The 26,750-nt window shown below is 41.5% G+C and overlaps 1 protein-coding gene across 2 annotated transcripts in view; it reads right to left on the bottom strand.

The window, feature by feature from the left end:
- The window catches only part of LOC120537801 (lipoprotein lipase), a 62,314-nt gene that overhangs the window by 30,509 nt on the left and 5,055 nt on the right, over window positions 1–26,750 (bottom strand). For both annotated transcript variants that reach the window (XM_039767004.1, XM_039767005.1), the window contains exons 2-4: window positions 10,947–11,140; window positions 8,819–8,998; window positions 8,605–8,716 (exon numbers count right to left, since the gene is read on the bottom strand). In XM_039767004.1, the coding sequence (XP_039622938.1) occupies window positions 8,605–8,716; window positions 8,819–8,998; window positions 10,947–11,140 (486 nt within the window). The remainder of the gene's footprint in view (window positions 1–8,604; window positions 8,717–8,818; window positions 8,999–10,946; window positions 11,141–26,750) is intronic.

The raw sequence follows: 26,750 nt of genomic DNA, 5'->3' as shown, positions 1-26,750 counted from the left end.
GTTCTGAAAAACAACGTAACGGTCCATCCTCTGCTGATGCCATGCAGTGTAACTTCAAGGCCGTAGATCGATGTGTTGTGAGGAATACGTTGGGAGGTTCGCACGTGTCATCAAAAATCGCGCAGAAGGAGAAGTACCTCCGGTTTCAGACAACGAAAATGCGTCTGTTTTGTTGTTTTTCAGCTATTACACTTTCATTATTTGAATCACAAACAAATACAGAAAAGTATGTGTAATTTTAAGTTTATGACTGCTATTTGTTACCACAGAATTAAAAAATACCTTATTTTCCCTCATTTTATTCTTTAATCAAAAATCTAAATCTGAAAATTCCTTTCATTTTCGTTTTTTCGTTTTTGCTTCTAAAATGAAATTTCAAATACCAAAAAGTACACGGACCGCCAAGGGCGCTGACACAACCCCATACCATGGCAGACCCTGGCTTTGGAACTTTGGAACAGTCCGGCTGCTAATTTTCATCTTTGGTCTGGAGCACACGGGATTCATTTCTTATAAAAATGATGTGGAATACTAACTTGTCTGACCACAATACACGTTTCTGCTGTGTGATGGTCCATCCCAGATGCCTCTGAGACCAGAGAAGTCGATGCCACCTCTGGACATGGCTATCACGAGGCTTCTTTTTTGCAGAATAAAGTATGAAGAGGCATTTGTGAATGTAACTCCGTATTGTTGTGCCTGACAAAGGCTTGCCAAAGTCATCAGGCCTTGTCCATGTGGTTCTATCAGCCATTGATGAGCGACGCTTCTCGATGCAGTGCCTGCCAGCTTAGGCGTGCACCCTTGCCCTTTATGCACTGAAATTTCACAGATTCCTTGAATCGTTTAATGATATTATGCACTGCAGAGGAAGAAAAATCTGCAAATCCCTTCCAATTTTTCTTTGAGGAACATTGTTTTGAAAAATTTGAATCATTTTCTCACACATCTGTTGACAAACTGGAGATTCTCTGCCCCTCTTTGCTCCTCAAGGACTCGGCCTGTCATGGATACCAAATCAAAATTATAAGCACCGGTTTTACATCTGTTGTGGTGTGAAATTTTGTATATAAGTTGATAAATAAATATTAGTGTTATATCATTGATAAGAACAGCAATGGTTTGATGCTTAAGAACCACCCCTAGGACTGAGTCCTTATGATTTTATGTCAGGGTTGGCGGAAAGGGCCTAAAACCAGCTTGGCGAGCGATTCTCTGCAGGACATTCTCTCTCAATCAACCCCCAAAAGAAAGCCAAGCTACCTACCTGGCAAGCTACTTAGCTTAACAAATGGTTTTGGGGGCAGGTGTGAAAGTATTGTGTGCCCCCATTGGTCTGAAGTATGGCTGTTTGGGATTGGTTTGAATCAGAGGTCATTCTGTAGCACGATGCCATATTGGCAGGCCCGGTTCTGCCGGTCATGCAAAGGATGCATGCATGAAGGCAGCCGAACATAACAAAACGCAGGCTCGGCGCGGGGCTCATCTTTTCCCATCGAATGTCGATAACTTGCTTCAAAGAAAAACGGGCAAGTCACGCAAGTACGCAGCACATCAATCAAAAGTTTTTGTAGTGTTAATCGGAATTTTACTAATGAATTAATTAAACTGTGTCGCTGATTCGTTAAATGTGTTAGTCAAGTTTTCTTCTACCTACGAAGAAATTTTCTTTAATGTTTTTTGACATTAAGGAAATAGTGAAAAATTTTAATTTTAAATACACTGGTTTAGAAAACAAGTGAAGGTATTATAGGGTGAGGAGCGGCTGAAATTAAATGGCACGATGGCGGCTTCGCCTTTAGAACCGGGCCTGCTCATTGGTGTAAGGATTTGGACAAAGAATGTGTAAATTGGGTTGCTTTACCCCTCCCTATCTCTTTCTCTTACACCATCATGATGGAGCATCTCACACACCATGGACTGAAAAGAAGACCAAACTGAGAAGCAAAGCTCGGCAGCCATATTGAGACAGGCCTAAAAAAAGCCATAAAATGATGACTTAACTAGAGACATTTTAAAGTAACTAAGAAGTCTGTGTGCCGCCTGAAATATCAGCATTTATAAGGCTGTATGGTTGCCAATGTTCACTTGTGGTTTGCTTATTATTATTATACAAACCGGATTCCAAAAAAGTTGGGACACTACACTGTGTGCACAATTATTAGGCAAGTGAGTATTTTGACCATATCATCATTTTTAATGCGTATATTCCAACTCCAAGCTGTATTAACTTGAATGCTTATTGGATTTAAGCACGTCAGGTGATGTGTATTTGTGTAATGAGGGAGGGTGTGGCCTAAGGAGATCAACACCCTATATCAAGGTGTGCAGAATTATTAGGCAGCTAGTTTTCCTCAGGCAAAATGGGCCAAAAAAGAGATTTAACGGACTCTGAAAAGTCAAAAATTGTAAAAAGTCTTTCCGAGGGATGCAGCACTTTTGGAATTGCTAAGATATTGGTGTGTGATCACAGAACCATCAAACATTTTGTTGCAAATAGTCAACAGGGTCGCAAGAAACGTGTTGAGAACAGAAGACGTAAATTAGCTGCCAAAGATTTGAGAAGAATCAAACGTGAAGCTACCAGGAACCCATTCTCCTCCAGTACTTTCATATTCCAGAGCTGCAACCTACCTGGAGTGCCCAGAAGTACAAGGTGTTCAGTGCTCAAAGACATGGCCAAGGTAAGGAGGGCTGAAACCCAACCACCACTGAACAAGAAACATAAGTTGAAACGTCAAAACTGGGCCAAGAAATATCTGAAGACAGATTTTTTTCAAAGGTTTTATGGACCGATGAGATGAGAGTGACTCTTGATGGACCAGATGGATGGACCTGTGGATCAGTAATGGGCACAGAGCTCCACTCCAACGTGGAGGTGGGGTACTGGTATGAGCTGGTATTTTTAAAGATGAGCTAGTTGGACCTTTTTGCATTGAAGATGAAGTCAAAATCAACTCCCAAACCTACTGCCAGTTTTTGAAGACACTTTCTTCAAACAGTGATACAGGAAAAAGACCATGATTTTTATGCAGGCCAATGCTCCATCACTTGCATCGAAGTTCTCCACTGCGTGGCCAGCCAGTAAAGGCCTTAAAGATGAAGGAATAATGACATGGCCCCCCTTCCTCATCTGACCTAAACCCTATCGAGAACTTGTGGGCACTTCTTAAACGCTAGATTTACGGGGAGAAAAACAATACACCTCTCTGAAGAGTGTCTGGGAGGCTGTAGTCACTGCTCGACAAAAAGCTGATCGTCAACAGATCAAGAAACTGACAGACTCCATGAATGGAAAGGCTTATGACTGTTATTGGAAAGAAGGGTGGCTATATTGGTCATTGATTGATTGATTTATTTTTTTGAAATGTCAGAGATGTTTATTTGTAAATTTTGAGGTGTTTGTTTATTATTCTCACTATAACAGATGAAAATAAACAAGTGAGATGGGAAAATTTTCATTTCCGTTGTGAAACATTCAGGTTTCAGGTTTATTAACATTTTGGATTGACTGATAGCACTGTGTTTGTTCCATATTAAAATTAATCCTCAAAAATACAACTTGCCTAATAATTGTGCACACAGTGTATACAAATTGTGAATAAAAACTGAATGCAATGATGTGGAGGTGCCAACTTCTAATATTTTATTCAGAATAGAACATAAATCACGGAACAAAAGTTTAAGAGAAAATGAGAAAATGTAGCATTTTAAGGGAAAAATATGTTGATTCAGAATTTCATGGTGTCAACAAATCCCAAAAAGTTGGGACAAGGCCATTTTCACCACTGTGTGGCATCTCTCCTTCTTCTTACAACACTCAACAGACGTCTGGGGACCGAGGAGACCAGTTTCTCAAGTTTAGAAATAGGAATGCTCTCCCATTCTTGTCTAATACAGGCCTCTAACTGTTCAATCGTCTTGGGCCTTCTTTGTCGCACCTTCCTCTTTATGATGTGCCAAATGTTCTCTATAGGTGAAAGATCTGGACTGCAGACTGGCCATTTCAGTACCCGGATCCTTCTCCTCGCAGCCATGATGTTGTGATTGATGCAGAATGTGGTCTGGCATTATCTTGTTGAAAAATGCAGGGTCTTCCCTGAAAGAGATGACGTCTGGATGGGAGCATATGTTGTTCTAGAACCTGAATATATTTTTCTGCATTGATGGTGCCTTTCCAGACATGCAAGCTGCCCATGCCACACGCACTCATGCAACCCCATACCATCAGAGATGCAGGCTTCTGAACTGAGCGTTGATAACAACTTGGGTTGTCCTTGTCCTCTTTGGTCCGGATGACATGGCGTCCCAGATTTCCAAAAGAACTTGAATCGTGACTCCTGACCACAGAACAGTCTTCCATTTTGCCACACTCCATTTTAAATGATCCCTGGCCCAGTGACAACGCCTGAGCTTGTGGATCTTGCTTAGAAATGGCTTCTTCTTTGCACTGTAGAGTTTCAGCTGGCAACGGCGGATGGCACGGTGGATTGTGTTCACTGACAATGGTTTCTGGAAGTATTCCTGAGCCCATTCTGTGATTTCCTTTACAGTAGCATTCCTGTTTGTGGTGCAGTGTCGTTTAAGGGCCCGGAGATCACGGGCATCCAGTATGGTTTTACGGCCTTGACCCTTACGCACAGAGATTGTTCCAGATTCTCTGAATCTTCGGATGATGTTATGCACAGTTGATGATGATAGATGCAAAGTCTTTGCAATTTTTCGCTGGGTAACACCTTTCTGATATTGCTCCACTGTCTTTCTGCGCAACATTGTGGGAATTGGTGATCCTCTACCCATCTTGGCTTCTGAGAGACACTGCCACTCTGAGAAGCTCTTTTTATACCCAATCATGTTGCCAATTGACCTAATTAGTGTTTATTGGTCTTTCAGCTCTTCGTTATGCTCAAATTTACTTTTCCAGCCTCTTATTGCTACTTGTCCCAACTTTTTTGGGATTTGTTGACACCGTGAAATTTTGAATCAACATATTTTTCCTTTAAAATGATACATTTACTCGGATTAAACGTTTGATCTGTCATCTACGTTCTATTACAAATAAAATATTGACATTTGCCATCTCCACATCATTGCATTCAGTTTTTATTCACAATTTGTTTATTGTCCCAACTTTTTTGGAATCCGGTTTGTACTAGCAAAATACCCGCGGTTTGCAGCGGCAAAGTACTGCCTTAAAATTTTTATTAAGAAGAAAATTTAACCTTTTTAAACTGAGGGAAAATATACTAATAACTATTTGTAAATGATCTCTTTGTATACCACATTGTCAGTTCGGCCCCCCGGTTGTAATATGACCAAGCTGTGCGCTCAGCTTACTCTTAAGCATGTAACTTACAGTTGGCCATGTGAACAGTAATCTTCTTTCAAATCTCACAGCTTGGATTGCTGCTGTCATAATCGGTTTGAGTTTCATGGTTTGTTTCAATTACGACGGTATTTGTAGGACTTGTGTTGAAGAGACATTCGGCATCTGTCAAATAAGTACGTACATTGGTTTCAGTTAGCGCAGGGAAGCCGCCTACCAAATTTCGTGAAGATGGGGCCATGAATAAGAAAGTTCAACATGGCGGACGTTGTTGACCGTTATGACCATTACGTGTAGAATTTCGAAATGAAACCTGCTTAACTTTTGTAAGTATGCTGTAAGGAATGAGCCTGCCAAATTTCAGCCTTCTACCGACACGGGAAGTTGGAGAATTAGTGATGTTTGGAAAATTCAATATGGCGACCGACAGTGGCGTCATACCACCGAAATAAGTATGTACATCGGTTTTGGTTAGCGCAGGGAAGCCACCTACCAAATTTCGTGAAGATGGGGTCAGCCTTCTACCTACACAGGAAGTTGGAGAATTAGTGACGTTGGAAAGTTCAGTATGGCGGCCGACAGTGGCGTCCTACCATCGAAATAAGTACATACATCGGTTTCGGTTAGTGCAGGGAAGCCGCCTACCAAATTTCGTGAAAATGGGGCCATGAATAAGAAAGTTCAACATGGCGAACGTTGTTGACCGTTATGACCGTTACGTGTAGAATTGCGAAATGAAACCTGCTAAACTTTTGTAAGTAAGCTGTAAGGAATGAGCCTGCCAAATTTCAGCCTTCTACCTACACAGGAAGTTGGAGAATTAGTGACGAGTGAGTGAGTGAGTGAGTGAGTGAGGGCTTTGCCTTTTATTAGTATAAATTTACGAGTTCATTACTGTCCAGTGTTTCCAAACCATTCAGCCTTTCTCAGGATGTACGGGCTCATCAATGGCTGATATAACCACATGGAGAAGGCCTGATGATGAAACACGTCATGGCCTGAATGTCATCTTGTGGAAGCTCCTAGTAAGTTAGGACAACACACAAGCTCTCCTATATCCTAGTGAAGTTACGCGTAGTTTCCTAACTTAGTAAAATGGATGAAATGCTTTTATTTGTACTCCTAAGAGTAGGACCAAGTCTGTGACACTCTTGAGATTTTTGAGCCAGTTAGGACCTTTTGCCTACACTGAGACGCTTGATAAATACGGGCACTGAACATAAAATGACAAAACTTCAACAACAAAAGGGATCAAGCTCTTTAACATTACACTAGCAAATCGTGCTTGCGAAAATTTTGCAAGAATAAAAGCGTTAAAGAAATGATGATAAGGGAGAGAAGAACATCACACATTACAGTAAGAAAGGAGATTATTTTAATAAGTAGTGACTTGTGAATGGACTCCATATTAGAATAGTCACATGATTAGTATGGGATGTTATTATAGTCACTTACAACAGCAGGAACATTTACAATACAAAGTGTCACATGAACATGTTAACATATTGAATAAGAAGGGAAATGCACGTCACATGTAAGTCAGTAAGTGTGAAGTATGGCCGTCAGGTCATGTAGTATACCGATGTCTAGTAGGCTACAAAAAGGACATAGCAGCACTAGAAAAGGTCCAGAGAAGAGCGACTAGGCTGATTCCAGGTCTACAGGGGATGAGTTAGGAGGAAAGATTAAAAGAGCTGAGCCTTTACAGTTTAAGCAAAAGAAGATTAAGAGGTGACACGACTGAAGTGTTTAAAATTATGAAGGGAATTAGTCCAGTGGATCGAGACTGGTATTTTAAAATGAGTTCATCAAGAACACGGGGACACAGTTGGAAACTTGTTAAGGGGAAATTTCGCACAAACATTAGGAAGTTTTTCTTTACACAAAGAACGATAGACACTTGGAATAAGCTACCAAGTAGTGTGGTAGACAGTAAGACATTAGGGACTTTCAAAACTCGACTTGATGTTTTCTTGGAGGAAACAAGTGGATAGGACTGGCGAGCTTTGTTGGGCTGAATGGCCTGTTCTCGCCTAGATTGTTCTAATGTTCTAATGTTCTAATTGTCGGAAAATGCAATTTGTTGCATGAACGTTATTGTCAGCGAAAATATTCCCCAGTGTGTAACCTGCAAGTACCTGTACGTTTAAACCAGAGTTTCGATGTAACTCTAGAAAATGTTGTGTACAACTGGCCATCGATAACAACGCGACCTGTCAAATAAACTCCGATGTTATTAAACGTTTGTCCTCGTGACTTGGCTGATGCTAAACGAACGAGAAATTGCCTACGCCGTAATATAAAGAGAATATCTTGTTCCGAGTTGTCAGTGTTATGGAATCCTTGTGATTTTTCTGTTGTAACGTTTCTTGTTGTCTGGCAGTTTGCCGCTGCTCTTCAGAAAGGTCGTGTGTGTAATTCATTTTTTCGTTCACTGTCGAGGTGCAAGACTTGCTGCCACTGATCTTCGGATAATGTCACTCTGTGGTTTGTCATACGTTGTCTTTATTGTTCTAAGACATCTTGCCTGTGCTGGTTGGTCTGGCGTGATGTCGATGTTTCTGCTTCTTTGCGTTGGTGTGAGTATGTAGGCCGGCGAGACCATTTCTGTTGGTCGCAGCTAGGCAGTATGTGCCTTTTAATTTTATCTGGACACTTACGTTGAAGTGAAGGAAAGAGGAGGTGTAAAATGGTAATGTCATAATGCGGTTTTGGTGAATAACAAAGTATATACCGAATACACAGTCAAATGCCACAGTCGATAATTGGTCACATTGAACAACTGAAGATAAACCTAAGACCAAAACTCTGCCAGGAACACAAATTCCTCGCTATTGTTGTGGAGGGATATGGTAGTTTATATCGAGCACAGATGGACACAAGCAAAATAATATAAGGATTTACAATGAAAAGATCCATATCCAATAGTGGAAATTTAACATCTCCTCCTTTCTCTGCAGGATTTACGTAATGTTAATTGAAAAGGACACCAAGAGAAACTGGGACTGTGTGGTGTAAAGGTAATCGGGCTCAGGGCTGATGCTGGAGCACAATTCGTACTGAACACCACCACAGGTGAAATGCCACTTGGAGACACTTGGCTAACATGAAGCTTCAACAAACAACACATGGAGTCACACCGTAGGCTTAACTGCTTTGTACAGCGCAATGGTCGGTCGGAAAGGTTCTGCATAAAATACGGACTGCCACCCGCGAAAACGGACTGGCAGACACAGGCGGCACCAGCACCACACACATGGTCAAAGAAAAAGCCTTACCAGTTATTCTTCCCACTTTATTGGTGGTGTGACTTCCTGCAAACCCAGCTACATGTGCGCCCAGGCTGTACCCGATCAGATGAACATTCTCTAGAGGGATGTTTGCCGTTTCCTGTGGGTGAAACACGTCACTGAGGTTGGGACCGCTTATGGCCAATCATACCCACCAACTTTCTGCAGGGATCAACAGAATTTGATGTTTGGACTCACCCACCTCCATCCAGTCAATAAGCCAGGCAATGTCACACCCCACCAGCTTGGTGTTTTCAGCAGCAACGGAGTAATGCTGGTGGGCCCTGTTCAGCCAGTCCACCACAATCACATTGGCATCCCTTTCTCTCTCATAGAGAGCGGCCACCAATTTTGGGACCCAACTTTCAAACATGCCACTCACCTGGAAGAGAGACGAAAGAAAAAAAAAACAAGAAAAAACAAACCCAGTTGTGGTTAACACCTTGTAAGGTTCATGGAGGGTCCCACGATCACTTTAACATCAATGACATTCCTTCCTCCGGTCTACCCCCAAGCTCTGAATATGGCGGTCTCAGTCTACAGGTCACTGAGATCAGCTTTAGATAGACAGATGTGAAAGGCACTATATAATACATAGATTTTTTTTTTATTTTTAAAATGACCTTTATTGTGAACATAAAAAGATAAATATTAACAATTGTGGTATTTGGCCGGCTTGTCATCCCGGCCAATACCCCCAGGCCGCCAGATGGAGCCCTCCCTGCAGTATGGAGGTGCCCCGGAGACCAGCAGGGAGTCATGGACTTTGTAGTTTTTATCCTCAGCCCTGCTGGGTACCACAGGGGCCGCAAGAGGGAGCTGCAGGGAGGACCGAAGACTTCTTTGTGCCCTATGACCCGGAAGTGCGTCAAAGGTAGTGCGACGTGCTTCTGGGGTGAAGAAGAAGGACTTGTACCTGACCCAGAAGTGATATTGAATCACATGGACTGGAGATTGGGAACACTTCCGGGTCAGGGAGAATAAAAGGACTATGGGAGCTCCCAGACGGAGAGCTGAGCTGGGTGGAAGGGTGGCAACGCGTCTGGGAGTTGGAGGATTGTTTATTGTATTTATTATTGTTGATTTATGAATATAGTGGAGGAGAGGGTGCTTTGTGCACTGTGGCAATTTAATAAAGTCATCGTTTGGACTTTTACCTGGTGTCTGGAGTCGTGGAAAGGGGTTCAAGGGAGCGATACAGCCCTAATCTGTCACACAATATACACAGTCAAATGACAAACAAGCCCAATATTCAGGATAAAACAAAAAGGCATATATCAGACTACCACCACTACTCCCCCTTTACACTCCTCCTACTCCGCACATTAATAAGAAAATCAAAAAGTTAACAATTCATTATAACATAGATAGATAGATAGATAGATAGATAGATAGATAGATAGATAGATAGATAGATAGATAGATAGATAGACAGACACTAGTTCTACTGTAGGTGCAAATGAAAACTTTATTATGATTCTAATTCATGTATTCATGTTATTTAATGTATTAATTTTTATTTACTTTATGTATTATTAATTATTAACTTATTAAAATAAAAAGTTTATTAGGTTTATTAAACCTTAGAAAGGCTTCCTTCTGATAGTAACACAAGTACAATTTATTTATTCTTTCTTTCTTGTCCACACCTCCCAGGTGAACTTTGTCTGTCCTCCACACTTGGCTCCAACTTACCTGGATGAGGTTGAGTAGCTTCTTTTCTCTTGGACCCAGGAGGGTTTCCAATACTAGCCTGTTGGAAACGCTTCTGGGTCAAATAGAAGCCCCACAAAGTAGGTATTGCTAATCCTGGCAGCCCCCCATGGAACCCAACAGGGCATACCCTGCAGGTGTCTGTGTGGGAATCCTAGCCCAGGGATGCTGCCCTCTAGTGCATTGGTGTAGTCACTGATGTGAATAAATTGTCTCCCCATGTCCCTCCATTACACTGGCCGGGATAACAGCATATTGACTCTGAGATTGACTCTTCCTACCAACCTCCTGGCAAAGACTGGAAATACCCTGCCTTTCTTCTCAGCCATTGAGTACACCGGCCTTCATCCAGGTAATTAATCATGTACTATCCAGCCAGCCAATGCCTGCCGTCCATCACAATAGATAGATAGATAGATAGATAGATAGATAGATAGATAGATAGATAGATAGATAGATAGATAGATATGAAAGACACAATAGATAGATAGATAGATAGATAGATAGATAGATAGATAGATAGATAGATAGATAGATAGATAGATAGATAATTTTTATAATCACACATTGATGTTAGTTAAACTTTTCTGAATTTTCCTTCCAGGTGAAACTCTTACCGTCCATCCATGAATCACTATGAAGGTTTTGGAGGTCAAGTTAAAATTACAAGAGTGAAGACTATCTGCATTTCCTGGGATGATGTAGCAGACATCTTCCTCGGGCTCTGAAGGCTGTCGCAGAGAGAATCTCGTTAAAATTGATTTAGAAGTATCTGGCAGTGAAAGCTTTGCCTCTGCAGTAGTAGGAGAACCTGTAAGGAGAGATGGTGGGTTAAGAATGAATTCAAGGCGTCTGTGTAACAAACAGTCATCACATAAAGCACCTTTCCAATTACATTTCACAAATGTACAGTATATAAAACTGGTTCAACGAAAATTCCCAAAGCGGTTTTCCTATCTTGGCAGAAGAAGGAAGAAGACACCACAATTGATGTGTACACAGTAGTGCAATACCAAGAATAAAGTGTCTGTACAGATGAGAGACAGTCGTAAAATATTCGATTAGACAACTTTATTAATCACATGGGGAAATTCAGATGCATACAGCAGCAGAAACAAAAAAAGGATACAGGACAAATAAATACAACCAATCAATCAATCAATAAATAAATAAATATCTCTATTATATAAAAAAAAATGTTCGACGTTTGCAAGACTTTTTAGGAGAAGATTTTTGTCAAGTCCCGCGAGATGAGACTTTTGCCATGAGATTTTTGTCATGTCCCGCCCTCCTCTCGACCATTTTCAAACAAGACCACGGTCCACTCACCTCTCAGTCGTGTGAATGCTTTTGTAGACACAGTTCCTGCACTCTCAACTCTTATAAATTTAAATGTTTTCCTCACTTTAAGTTCCCAATTAAAGACGACTTATTATGTCAAAATCTTATTGAAGAATTTCATCCGAAAGGGTTATCAACAGAAAAAATAAGTGCACAGGCAATCCTAGCACAGAGAAATGAGGAAGTCAAATGAATTAACGCCAAAATTGTCAATCGGTTACACGGCAAATTGGTTAAATGCGTATCAATAGACTCTGCTGAAACAGTTGGTGGTGATAGTGTGGAAGATGAAAACATCAACTGACAATATCACGAAGAATATCTACAACCATTAACACCATCTGGTCTTTCACTGCACAAATTACTGTAAAAAGAAGGACGTATCCAGGAAAGGTAATGTATGCCATTCGTATTAAAATGTTAACAGAATAACGATAGAATAGCTTTTGCAAAGACAATTTACAAATCACAGGGACAAACATTCGAAAAAGTCGTTTTATTCAATAGAGAGAAAGAAATGAAATTCAATCACGTGCAGTTATATGTCGCATGGATGCAAATGAAACACTTCACATGAAAATTAAAATCTGCTTAAATTGTACGTCCACATCCCCATATGCGAGCGGCAGGACTGCAAAGCGACTAGCGTGTAGCTCTGGCCAGGGGGTTGGCGAGCGAAGTGAGCAGGGGGGCAAAGCCCCCTAGTAAATAAATAAAAATAAATGTATATTGTGTTGATATTTCATAATGAACTTAAAGACTACATCAGGTGGAAACACTGAATTGCCTGATCGCAATGGGCAGAAATGACCCTAAAAAAACTAGAAAAATATCTTTTCATAACCAGGAAACGAGACATCAAGTGAAAGCGGTGCCCACCAGTACAGGAATCCTAACATCAGAGGCTCTGGAGTGGAATGCACCCGCCTTTGTACCACCGCTAGAGATGACGTCACATGTCGTGTACTCCCAAGTAATTCTGGGAAGAATCATTATGGCGACAGTTGACATGATCATTAAAAAAAGGTGACAGCCAACACAGAATGTCATCACGATAAAACATTATTAAGATTCAACTTTTGAAATAGATGTGAAAAAACACCATATTCCAGGTACAACATGTACTCAGATCTCATAGGGAAGGCACGTATAGGCATATACAGGGTGGTCCAGATCGAATTATGCAGATCCGGATCGTCTCGATGACTTTGATTTATGCGGGGACGATTCCAGTTTGACGCAAAGACGATTCTTCATGTCGTGAGTTCACACACTTCTCAATGGTCCAGGATTTTTTGGGTCATGTAATAAACTTAAGTTATATCGTAATGGAAATTGCATAATTAGATCTGGACCACCCTATAGAATGACATGCTGTTGTCTGTCTGTGTGTGTGTGTGTGTGTGTGTGTGAGTTTGGTACCTCTGAGCAATCTGACTGGTCAGTTTGGCTTTGGTGGCTCAGTGGTTGGGATGATGACAGAATACAGTAGGACATTGTGGTCTCTGTGTGTGGCTCTCAATGTCCCAGTGCAGTGACCTTAAAGAAGGACCTGGATGAGACATTAGGGACAGCTTAGCTAGCAGCTAAACAAATGGGCTTGATGGACTGAATGGTCTCCTCTTGTTTGTCAAGTTTCTTATGTCCTTATGTAGTGACAGAGGCATCGTTCTGTAAAATAATTGCTGCCATCCTTTGGATGATGTGTAAGACTGGGGTCCTGACTCTCTCTGGTCATAAAAATTCCCTGGGCATCCTTCGCAAAAAGTAGGGTATACCCTGATATCCAGGCTAAATTGCCCACCGTGGCCCCAACATCATTATTTTAGTAAATGACAGCCATGACAATTATGAGTCTGTGTGCTCAGGTTCCTCTCTATAAGCTTTGCAAATCCTAACTCTGCCATTTGTTGCGATTATTCTGAGCAAAACTGTTCAGGTTCTGACAGATGTCATGGTGGTCTTGAGTGAACAGCCTTTGTCAAGTCCAGCCACAAATTCTCCATTGGATTGCGTTCTGGACTCTGATTCAGCCACTCCAGGACATTCACATTGTTGTTTTGTAGCCATTCCTTCTGCTGGAACTCAAATCTTCTCCCAAGGTGCAGGCTTTTTGCAAACCCCATCAGGTTTTCCTTCATATTTTACTGCATCCACTTTACCCTCACATGCCTTCCAAGACCTACTGCAGAAAAGCACCTCCATGGTCTGATTTTTCCAAACATGGTGTTTAGTCTGACAGTTTCTTAAATTGGCTTGAGTCTTACTTGACAGGTAGAAAATTCTTTGTTAGCTGTGGTGATTGTACTTCAAAGCCACCTGATATTTTGTATGGTGTCCCACAAGGATCTCTCCTGGATCGGCTGCTCTTGTTGATCTCCATGCTCCTCCATGAGGTCAGAATATCTCAAGGCATAACATGAGCTACCACAGCTATGCTGACGACACACAACTGTATTTTAATAACAGCGCCTGATGACCCCGACTCTCTTGGTTCACTGACCCCCAATGCCTTCCTTGTGTTTCTGAGTGGATGAGTAGTAATTTTCACAAACTTAATAAGTAGAAAACAGAACTCTAAGTTGTTGGCAAACATGGATATAATTAAGATATTAGAAATAAACATGAGGTAAAGAATTAAGGGGTGATTATTGAATCAGACTTGAATTTGAAATCACATGTTAATTAGATTACTAGGACAGCATTTTTTCACTTAAGAAATATAACAAAAGTTAGACCCCTTATAACTTAGGAAGATGAAGAAAAATGAGTTCACGCTTTTGTTTTTAGTCGACTAGATTACTGTAACGCACTCCTCTTAGGACCACCCAAAACATGACAATAAGTGCAGAATGCAGCTGCTAGAATCTTAACTAGGAGCACATCATACCAGCCTTAGCATCACTACACTGGTTACCGGTGCCATTTAGAATTGACTTTAAAATCCTGCTCATGGTTTACAAAGCCTTCAGTAATCTGCTCCATCTTATATCTCAGAATGACTGTCACCTTACACTCCAAATCGTAACCTTAGATCTTGAAATGAGTGTCTGCCTAGTAAACTTAGAAGAAGTGGTGAGACGGCCTTCTTCTGTTATGCACCTCAAATCTGGAATAGCTGACCGAAAGAAATTCGCCAGGCTAATACGGTGGAGCACTTTAAACAAACTGATAAAAACTCATTACTTTGACATGTCTTCCTCATAGCGTCATTTTAGTGTAACTCTGATATTCTGTATATTTATTGAATGATCGTTATTATCATGGCTCCGTACTAACCCTTACTATTCTCTGCTGTTCTCTTTTAGTTTTTCTGTGGTGGCGATCTGCGCCCTCAACACCTGATCAGGGCACCGTGCCGTCCCTACATTAATGGACTGAAGGCCAGAGGTCCACATGACCATTATCATCTAATTCTTCCACGTGGAGCCTGAAAACCATTTCTGTTAGGTTGAATGCCCAGTGGGGCGGCTGGGTGGTCCCGTGGCCTTGGAACCCCTGCAGATTTTGTTTTTTCTCCAGCTCTCTGGAGTTTTTTTTTTGTTTCTTTTGTCTGTCCTCATGGCCTTCGGACCTTACTTTATTCTTTGTTACTTAGTATTGCCTAATCATATTTTTCTTTCTTAATCTTGTACGGCACTTTGAGCTACATTGTTTGTATGAAAACGTTGTATAGAAATAAATGTTGTTGTTGCTGTAGTCGGATAGTAAAAAAAGTTCAATTTTGTTCTCCTTCATCCAGCTTACTTCAGAGTCTCCCAAGCGCCTTCTCCCAAGATGTCCTCTGTTTTCCACTCTACATAAATCTGTGACTGGTGAAGCGCAGCTGCTGTCTGCACAGTCTTGCCAATGTAAGCCACTGTAGCTTGTGACTCCTTCAGCGTTTCTCAGAGGTCTCTTGATGGCCTCCCTCACTCATCTTCTTCAGTTTTTGTGGACAGCCTGCTCTTGCAGATCATTTCTTCACGATTAATTCAACTGCGTCTTCAGTTACTTGGATATTTTCTCGTCTCCATCCCTTGACGTGTTCCTTTTTACGGAGGTGCTTGCAGTGTCTTCATTGAGTAGGTGAGCCCACCACAAGTTGTCCCTTCCACAGTGTTAATCAGGCGAAACACCAGACTGACGAAATCCATTGGACTTCCAAACCCAATGGGGCAGCATCAGTGAAGATTTTGGTGGCTCAAACAAACTACGTATGGGATCATTTATTTTGTGCTTATGTTCGTCCTTAATTTGAAGCACTATGCACAGATCGATTTTCATTTCATCATGAATGAATCTTTGTCTGTTGATCTCTGTCAAAGAAAGGCAAATTAAATCCACCGGGATTCAATGTTGTAGAGCAAGAAAATGTGAGAACTTCCAAGGGGAGGAATGCTTTTAATGAGGTCTGTATAGTGCCTTATACTAAATCGTGGCATCCATTAGTGTCTTGAAGATATGAAATTAACCCACAGCATGCATGTGGAAACTCCAGATGGAAGTCGCTCCCAGCTCCCTCCACCTCTGAGTTTGGTGCCCTAATTGCTGAGCCGCTGTGCTCCTAAAACATGTTCAGAATATTCAGTAAATAGCTTGAAGCAATAGATCCGAATAGAGGGCTACCCTTGTTTTCCTTCTTTTCCAAACTTCAAACAGGAAAGAAGAGAGCAGTAAGTGCTGAAGAGGCCTCAACAGACCCTACAAGACTTCAATTCATTTGTATTTTTCACGCTAACTCAGATATTCGAATGGGATTGCTTTGATCTTGCACATTTTGAGGAAAACAAAATACAAAACGCTTCCAAAAAGAATTCCTTTTCACCCTACAAATGCACGCCTGTGAACTTGACACTGAACGCTGCAGCTTTAAGCATCCTGTGAAGTGCAGCCGGTCATCTGAGGTTACTGGAGTTCGTTCCACAATACCCGATTGTCTGGGAAGGCATCCCGAATGAGAGGCCAGGAACGCGGCCCCTGCCTTTGTTCCATTCAAGCCTTTCTCTTTCTGCTTTCAGGGGCAGCCAGTGCACGGTGCAGTGGAGCACGTGAGTCACAGCCCCATTAGTATGCCGGGTGACAACAACGACAACCACAACACACCACTCTGTACGTCTGGCCGGGGTCCCAGTAGGTGATACGAGCCTCTACTGGGGCCTCTCGCGTCAGCTGGGGTGACTAAAGGGTTCATGGACTCTCTGTTATGCTGTTAGACTTTGAGTTCTAACTGGTGGACTTATCAATTCAGGGGCCATTTTACACTTTAAACATTAAGTAACAATGACATGAGAGGGAAACCAAGAAAACAATACAAAAGTGAAGGCATTGGATCAGAAAGGCGCCATTCATGCAAGTAATCAAAAGGCGTAGTTGGTTCAAATGTCACACCTGGGGAAAAACTGCCACTGTGGAACAAACCCTGCATCCATAAAATAAAAACAAACAGATGGATATCTGCACTACACGCTGCTTCCGAGCGGAAGAACATTAAGAACTGCAGTGGAACTCCTCTCTCTTTCCCTACTTCTGGAAGAAGAATCAGGAGCCCCCCCCACACACACACACATAAAGAAGATTCAGAGACAGGCAATAAGATGGCCGAATACGCATTGACTGGCAGTGCGGGCACCATTAACCCGTAGTGATGCACACTTACATATTCCAGACTTCCTTCCGCTGTACCAATTATCTGACTCTACCGTGACCTTTATATTAATGTCACCTTATATTTGTCATATTGTTACAAAATCGGTAATTTATTACTTAACGGGTGATGGATAGCCTGTATCTTTTACTATGTGACTTACAATGTCACTGACTGGACTTCCAAGCCCAAGAACTGTCAGTTCTCTGTGAGCTGCGGACTGCAGGCCCTGCTTTGCTTGATCTGATCTGCGCTTTATCCTCATTGCTGAATCTCAGAACTGTTACTTTACGGCTTAATTCATAAGCTGCTCCACTGACTACAATCCTTGTCACTTTATTATACTGCCCTTCTTCTTCTACCTCATTTGTACGACTCCAGGCTCCATATTCTATTCTGAGAGATAGACAGTCAGGTTATAATTACATTACACTTGCACACTGCACTCTGTATACAGGGATGTGAAACAGTAAGTACAACCCATAACACGTTTCTCTTTTTAACTGTAATGTAAACAATCAAAGGATAAATTTCCGTGTGTCTGTCCAGTCACTATTTCTCTGTCTTTCCAATGGATGGCGCATCACAAATATTTTCAGTAATAAAATCATCACATTTTTATTCCTGCAGATGGCACATCACATGCATTTTCAGTAATAAAATGCATTGCATTTTTCATTCCAACAGATGGTGCATCACAAACATTTGCAGTAATACAATGCATTGCATTTTTCTTCCCAACAGATGGCTCATCATTTTCAGTAATAAAAGGCATTGCAGTTTTCATTCCAGCAGATGGCGCATCACAAACATTTTCAGTAATAAAATGCATTGCATTTTTCATTCCAACAAAGGTTGCAACACATACATTTTCAATAATAAAATGTATTTCAGTTTTCATTTCACATTTCATTTTCTGGCGATTCACACACATGAACACTGCTTTTACAACTGCCACGTACAAAAAGCCATATAACAAAGACATATGCATTGCATTTGTCATTGCAACAGATGCATTAAAACCACTTTTACAAATTTCATACCAGACGGCATAATGCCTTACATTAAGGAGAGCAGGGTTTGCATCCTGGGTCCTCACAGTGTGGAGTTTGTATGTTCAAACTGTGTCTGCATGAGATTCCTCTCACAGTCCAAAGACATGCAAGTTGGGTGGATTGGCGATACTAAGTTGGACCAATTGTGTGGCTGGGGTGGATGTGTGTGTGGGTGTGTGTGTGTGTGCGCTTTGTATATCCTGTATTTATCTTTATTTAGTATTTACAGTATGTAGATACTATTTGTATCCGGTGTTATATATGCCCTGCTGTTCTTTTTAAATTTCTGTGAAGAGATTTGAACATGTGAAAAGTGCTATATAAATAAAATGCATTATTATTATTATTATTTATTATTATCAAAAGGAGTGGCACAGTGGCAGCTTTGCTGCCTCACAGTAAGGAGACCAGGGTGTGTGTCCCCATGTCTATGTAAGTTTCCTCCCACAGTCCAAACACATGCAGGTCAGGTGGGATTGTGATCCTAAATTGGCTCTTTGTGTGTGTGTGTTCACCCTGTGATGGACCGACTCCCTGCCCAGGGTTTGTTCCTGCCCTGTGCCCTTTGCTAGCTTGGATAGGCCCCAGCAGACCCCCAGGTCCCTGTTCAGATCTAAGAGGGCTAGTACTACCACTAATGTAGTCTACCTAATCATGGGCATAAGGTGCCCCAACACTGGACTGTATGTAGGGGAAACTGGTCAGACACAGCGCCAGCGAATGAACTCACATATTATCAGTACAATATTGATCTTCTGGTGGCAGCACACTTTAACAGTAATGGCCACAGCATAAAGGATCTGAGGGTCACTGTGCTTATGGGTAATTTCAACCCAACAGGAGCGGAGAGAATGGGAATACAAACTTATGCTTAAATTCAACACTCTGCAAAATGGTCTGAATAGACACAAGAGTTTTATGAGCAGATATGTGGACTAACATACTGACTGACCAGCGGACTACATCAGAGGCCTATCTTACAGACAATGCACTTCAAAAAAACCTTACAGGACTTTCTCTAGTGATGGTTATCTTATCTCTACATTTTATTAGTTCTATGGATCTATGGATAATACGGTACAACACTCTACTGCTATAAATACAACTGTAAGTGCCACACAAGGTGCTTCTTCATATTTTTGTTTTTTTCTTTTCTGCATTTCTGACTGGTGTGGACTGTCCACTCGTTAATAGAAAATGATCTGATAATGACGTTACTCTGATGATTCATGAAACAGCAGTAACATCTTTAGCTCACCCATCAGTCCTTCATTTACAGGCTCCATGCGCAGTGCATGATGGGTGTATAGGATGGGACGGCTCTGCATCAGTGTGTGTACAGTATAGATAGATAGAGAGAGAGATAGATAGATATGAAAGGCACTATATAATAGATAGATAGATAGATAGATATGAAAGGCACTATATAATAGATAGATAGATAGATAGATAGATAGATAGATAGATAGATAGATAGATAGATAGATAGATATGAAAGGCACTATATAATAGATAGATAGATAGATAGATAGATAGATAGATAGATAGATAGATAGATAGATAGATAGATAGATAGATAGATATGAAAGGCACTATATAATAGATACATAGATAGATAGATAGATACATACATACATACATATGAAAGGCACTATATAATAGACTAGCCATGTGCGCCCAACTACGTTGCACGTGCTAAAGTTGTCTGTGAAGGGCTCCCTGTTTAAACGCGCCTGCCAGTCGTGAACTGGGCCCTTTGTCGTACAACATTATGATTTTTTTATAAGGGAAAAAAAATTACAAAAGAAAACCCTTGGATATTGATTCGATAGGAACGGCCTACTCGGAATCACTGTCCGAATCGTAATTATGTGGTGGTGTAAGAGCATTTCTGCTTTTGTCCGTTCACAGTCCGACTCGTTTTCACGACGCTATCGTTTCCTCTCACGATGTCTTCTCAACCGTTCTCCAATCTCACAGGTTGCTTTGTGGCGATCCAAAGAGTAAGGCAATATACACGGAGCAATGGTTATAAAAGGGGGACACATAGGTATCCAGGCTCTTTAAAGCATAAATAGGGATCACTTCACTGACATGTGAGCAAGCCATGGTACAACTGTGAGACGCGCAACACTCGCCGGCTACAATGTAACAATAATAATTTCCTGAACGTGCTGTTACGTTGTCATTCATTTTACTCACTGTCTTTCTTTCATTCATATGTCACGTAGGCACGTACCTTTAATCTTCGGCAATCTCATTCTCTAACCAGGCCTCAGGAGCTAACCAGCGTAACAATGTCCACCACCCCTTTTGTTATTCCAGCACATTGTTGACATCCGTGAGTAACAACAACGTACTAAACTGGAAGGTGGTCTACGCATGCATGGAATTCGCGGACAAACAAAGATCAAGATCTAAATGAAGATCTCTTTAGTTAATTTAAAGCACAACAATTTGTTTAGTTTGAATGTCTGTGTTTTGAGGTGTGACTGGCGTACTACAGTCTTCAGTAGTATAAGCCTGGAGGAGATTCTTAATGCAATGCCTATGTTTTAGCTGTCTCTCTACTGCCATCTAGTGCTTCTTCTAATTAATTTGCGGACAAACAAAGATTAAGATCCAAATGAAGATTATATACATAGATAGATAGATAGATAGATAGATAGATAGATAGATAGATAGATAGATAGATAGATAGATAGATAGATAGATAGATAGATAGATAGATATGTAAGGCACTATATAATAGAGAGATAGATAGATAGACAGAGGATCTCCATAATCACAAGTGTAAAAATCATGCAAATCCAGAGTTCTGGTCCAATGACGAAAGGCTGCAAAACCTCAAACAAACTTGACCAAATTCTACAGCAGTCATCGTTGCACATGAGTGTTTGAGGGCTATGGAGACGAGTGCTCGACTATCTGGGCCAAAACCAACAGGCCAGCGACAGCACAAACGCGGTGCATCTTGTTTGACAACCACAGATCCGTTTTTTCGGACGTTATTGGTGTACTTTTGACTCTGCATTCAGAGTGGATATCTCAGAGACCGCAGGTTGTAAATTATTCTGTCGTTGGTGGATGAGGTCATCACAGAGCTCCACAAAATGTAAAAAACACATACATTTCTGACGAAAATTGTAATGTCAGGACATGAAAATCAATTTCAATTTTTCACTCACATACACACACACACCGGGCTAAAATCAACTATTCCTAACATTGTGAACTTCACAGAATCAGAGTGTGAACGTCAGCTCATTAGCTAATTTTTGACTCCATCGGGAAATTAAAACAGAATGGGAATGAAATGAAACTTTGTCAAAATAAATCTAAATCTCTCTCTATATATGAAATCCAATATAGTCTGTATGTCTGTCCGCTTTTCACGAGAGAACTACTCCACGGATTTAGATCGGGCTGTTTTCTATAATTTGTTTGACCACTCCAGTCTCATCGCGCTAAGAATCACAGTTCACTTGAGGTATCGATTTTAAAATTGAGGGCTGGCCTCGGTATGACAGGCTGGTGTAAAGAATACAGGTGAGATAAAGTCCAAACGACAGCAGCCACGATCAGATGTCTGGCCACGGGAGGTGCCGCTATTAACTCCACATCTGCACAACTTTGCTGTTGTAAACCCCCCTTTCCAAATATTAAAGTAAGGAATCACTTCAAATGCAATCTGAACTCAGAAAGTACTTTAATTCCTGTTGCTGTGGTCTGTAAACAAAATGAAATACATACACTAAGTCACAACGTTACATACAAGTACACAATTGAAATACTCTGCATGTGCAAGTTTAACAAACATTTGAACCTCTTTATATCAAATTATCTATAATCAGTGGTTCTCAACCTGTGGAGCGGGCACCCCAAGGGGGGCGTGAAGTAACAAAAAGGGGGGCGCGAAGATGTGAAAAAAAGAAAACAAGAATCAAAAGTATGAAAAATACATCTATTGAAACCAAAACAAATTAACTTAAACTACATTCTGATACCAGAAAAATAAATATAGAGTTAGATAAATGTCGATAAAACTTAAGTAAGTATAATAAAATATGCATCTATGACATATCATTAATTAAAAAAGAACAAATTGGTATTAGTGGACTCCTTTCAAAAAAACGTTAGGGGGGCGCGATTAAAACTGTTATGAAAACTCGGGTCGCAAATACTTAAAGGTTGAGAAACGCTGATCTATAATAGACTTACTTTTCCGCAAGGACGCACAGCATTAATGGCTCAAGTGATACGAGAAAAGGACAAACTATTCTCAAAATGTGCAGCAAGTAAACAGACAAACAAACAAATGAAGTACGAAGCCTGAACTTTCACCCGGAAATTTCTAAGAAAAGTTCTACAGGTGTTTCTAATTGTGTGCCATTAGAGGTCGCCATTTAAAATGACAAAGATTGTGCGAGTCTGAGAAAAACGCAACAGGCCGAGGGGAGGGGGCGGGGCCTCCTCACTCACCAACCGGCCTCGGGGCGTGTACCTTACCTCCGCTTAGCTAGCGAGATTTACGGATTTAGAGCGGGTTGTTTTCTAGAATCTGCTTGAACATTCCGGTTGATTTTGCGACTTTTCTCATCGTGCTAAGAATCAGAGTTCACTTGTGTGAATCCAAGAGAGAGAGAGTAGTCTGTGGGAAGAGGGAGTGGGGGAAACGTGATGCCAGGAGTGAGGAGCTGGGCCGGGCCCTCCTCACTGTCCTGTTTCACTTCTACATGGGGCCGGCTAGTGGGGGACGGCTAGTCATTAATCTTCTTCTTCTTTCGGCTGCTCCTGTTAGGGGTTGCCACAGCAGATCATCTTCTTCCATATCTTCCTGTCCTCGTCATCTTGTTCTGTCACACCCATCACCTCATGTCCTCTCTCACCACATCCATAAACCTCCTCTTAGGCCTTCCTCTCTTCCCCTTTCCTGGCAGCTCTATCCTTAGCACCCTTCTCTCAATATACTCAGCATCTCTCCTCTGCACATGTCCAAACTAACGCAATCTCACCCAAAAACCTGCATGATAAAAGCCACAAAATAAACCCAAACACACATATAAAACAGCAATAATGAGCAAAACAATCAGCATGAATTTCATAAAATTAAAAATCAGGAGTGGTCTCCCCTCAACTTTCTCGTATACTAAGATATGGGGATGGATATTTGAGGAGTGAACTGCAAGACAATGATTATAGTTTTATATTATGTATATTAAGGAACCATCAACAAGAAATCAAATTAATAATATATTGAACAGTTATTATAAAAGTAAAATCTCATCATAAAATCGGTCATTAAGACAGCAACTGACGAGAAGTATTCAGAATTCATTGCAGAATTACGGTATTTTATCTAGAGCTCCTCTTTCTCTTGCACGGTTTAGTTCAAAAACTAATCAGCACATCGTCATCTCATAACAGGCTTAAGCTTCGAGTTTGGTATTTTTCCATCCAGCCTTTTTAGCTTGAGATCGTCCCCAAGAAACTGTGACACACAGACACACACCCATCGTCAAGATATCCATGTTTTCGATATCAGGGGACCCTAAAATGTCGAGATACGACGAAAACCGGAAATCAAAATCTAATATATAAAGCAGAGTCAATGTATGTGTGTATGTATGTTTGTTTGTCCGCCATACAAATCTGCACCGGTTGTCCGATTGCCACCAAACTGGGCATGGGGCTCCTTTGTGACCAGGAGGAGGTCATGGGGTATGTTTGGTTAGAAAAAATGTTCGTGGTGAAGCACAGGACACCTTTTCACCGACACACCATTCGGCGCACGTCCCCGTCCTTATAATCGACAAGGTGGTCGCAAGTTAAAACAGACGTTCATGGCGGCACCATCTAGCGGCACGTTTGGTCCCTGTGCGTCGCTCTTTACCCACGTTTCCTTAAATTGCCAAGAGATGGTGGAACTGTCCAAGTATGAGAAGACCGACTACTTTCATCGGGTGAAGGGGAACTGGCGTACGCATGTAAAACGTGAACGACCCAGTGCACGTGACCGGCTGACACACCCGTGTTTCCCCACGTCACACTCCCACACACACTGATAGTGCTGTATTTCACTCACCAACATCCATTATATGGCAGCACATTTGAACAGAGACTCACCTTAAAAAGACAGAATCCTTCCCCCACCATTTTCCCAACATACAGCACGGGTTGTATGTCACTTCTCTCTGTAATTACCATCGCCAACGTTCATTAGATGGCACCACGGCTCAACACAGACGCTCCTTACAAACAGAGCACCCCTCCCCGCCATTTTTCCCAGTACGGTCTCAGTGCTACTCTTTCTCACTGGCTTTCCATATTTGTGGTGCTATTTGCTCGTTTTCCAACTCACAGTACGACTTCAGTGTTCCTCTTTCTGACTGACTGATGCTATTTGTTGGCTTTTCAACGTATTGTAAATAACGTAAATTCATCTCACTGTGGTGCTTATTCCATACGTAATACCAAGTAACACATTATAAATTGTCCTGCTTTTCTCTAATATACCCATACCACCAAAAAAAAAAGACGTGAATTGGAAGGTCCACTTCAGATGCCAGAAGAAAGTCTATTTCAAGGGCGTCTGAAATGCCACAGCACACAGAATCCAGAGTGGAGCAACTTACAATAAAATGTCAATCAGAAAACCGTTTCTTCTATTTCTATGTTCTGTTTCTTTCATTTAGGAAATTCACCGGTTTATATTCCCGGGCAATGCCGGGTACTCCTGCTAGTTTTTGATAAATCTAAAGCTTTCACTCCCCTCCATTGACAATAGGTTATGGTGAAGAAGGGCGCAAAGCAAAAAAAAAGGAGCTCATGGTTTGGAAAGTTCGAAGCCCCTACGGGCAGAAGAGGAATTGCCAACACTACATAAGTAGTGATATTAACAATGAATTGTTTATTACTCTTTATCATTGAAAAACATATAGCCCCACATTGTCTTAAAAACTGTAAGCTTTGTCAGATATTCCCACCGTTCACTCTTTACTTCTATCCGTTTCTTAAGATGGGGATTTATTTTACATTATTATGTTTAGAACACTAGAACAATTTGGATGAGAACTGGCCATTCAGCCCAATAAAGCTCACCAGTCCATGCCATTTAATTCTTCCATAATAACATCAAGTCAAGTTTCTAAGGTCCCTAAAGTCTTCCTGCCCACCACACTACTTGATCGCTTATTCCAAGTGTCTGTAGTTCTCTGTGTGAAGAGAAACGTCCTAATGTTTGTGTAAAATTTTCCCTTCACAAGTTTCCAACTGTGTCCCCGTGTTCTCGATGAACTCATTTTAAAGTCACCGTCTCGATCCACTGCACTAATTCTCTTGATAATTTTAAACACGTCAATCAGATCTCCTCTTATAAACCGTAAAGGCTCAGCTCTTTGACTCATCCCCTGTAGCCCCATAATCAGCCCTGTTACTCTCTTCTGGACCTTTTCTAGCTCTGCTATGTCCTTTTTGTAGCCTGGAGACCAAAACTGCACCCAGGACTCCAGATGAGGCCTCACCAGTGTGTTATAAGGGTTGAGCAGAACCTCAAGTGACTTGTACTCCACACATCAAGGCGCTATATAACCTGACATTCTGTTAAGACTTCTTAATGGCTTCTCAACACTGTCTGGCAGTTGATCGTGTGAAGTCCACTATGACTCCTAAATCTTCTCATAAGGCGTACTTTTGATTTTCAGACCACTCCATCGTGTATTCAAACCTCACATTTTTACTTCCTACATGTAATTCTTTACATTTACTGACGTTGAGCTTCATCTGCCCGAGCCCCTCTGCTGTCCAAGTCCCTCTGTGATGACATAACAGATTCTCGATGATCTGCCAATCCATCTATCTTGGTATCATCTTCAAACTTGACCAGCTTGTTATTTATATTCCTAAACAAATCACTTGTATATACAGTGGTGGGCAAAAGTAGCTTGCAAGCTTTCATATGGAAAAAGACATGCAGGTTATGATTATTACAATAGCTTTATTAACTTTATTAACTCAAAAGAATGTCACAATGGCACAATCTCTTAAGTGCTCAAATTTCTGGCATCATGCACCCACGACTTTTGCCCACCCCTGTATATTAAACAGGGGCGGCACGGTGGCGCAGTGGTAGCGCTGCAGCCTCACAGTTAGGAGCCCAGGTTCGCTTCCCAGGTCCTCCCTGCATGGAGTTTGCATGTTCTCCCCATGTCTGCGTGGGTTTCCTCCCACAGTCCAAAGATGTGCTGGTTAGGTGGATTGGCGATTCTAAATTGGCCCTAGTGTGTGTCCTGTGGTGGGTTGGCACCCTGCCCAGGACTGGTTCCTGCCTTGTGCCCTGTGTTAGCTGGGATTGGCTCCAAAAGACCCCCCGTGACCCTGTGTTCAGATTCAGCGGCTTG

The sequence above is a fragment of the Polypterus senegalus genome, chromosome 10, assembly GCF_016835505.1.
Source record: "Polypterus senegalus isolate Bchr_013 chromosome 10, ASM1683550v1, whole genome shotgun sequence".
NCBI lineage: Eukaryota > Metazoa > Chordata > Cladistia > Polypteriformes > Polypteridae > Polypterus > Polypterus senegalus.
Note: the sequence above shows the minus strand (reverse complement) of the source record. Positions and strands in the feature narration are given on the sequence as shown.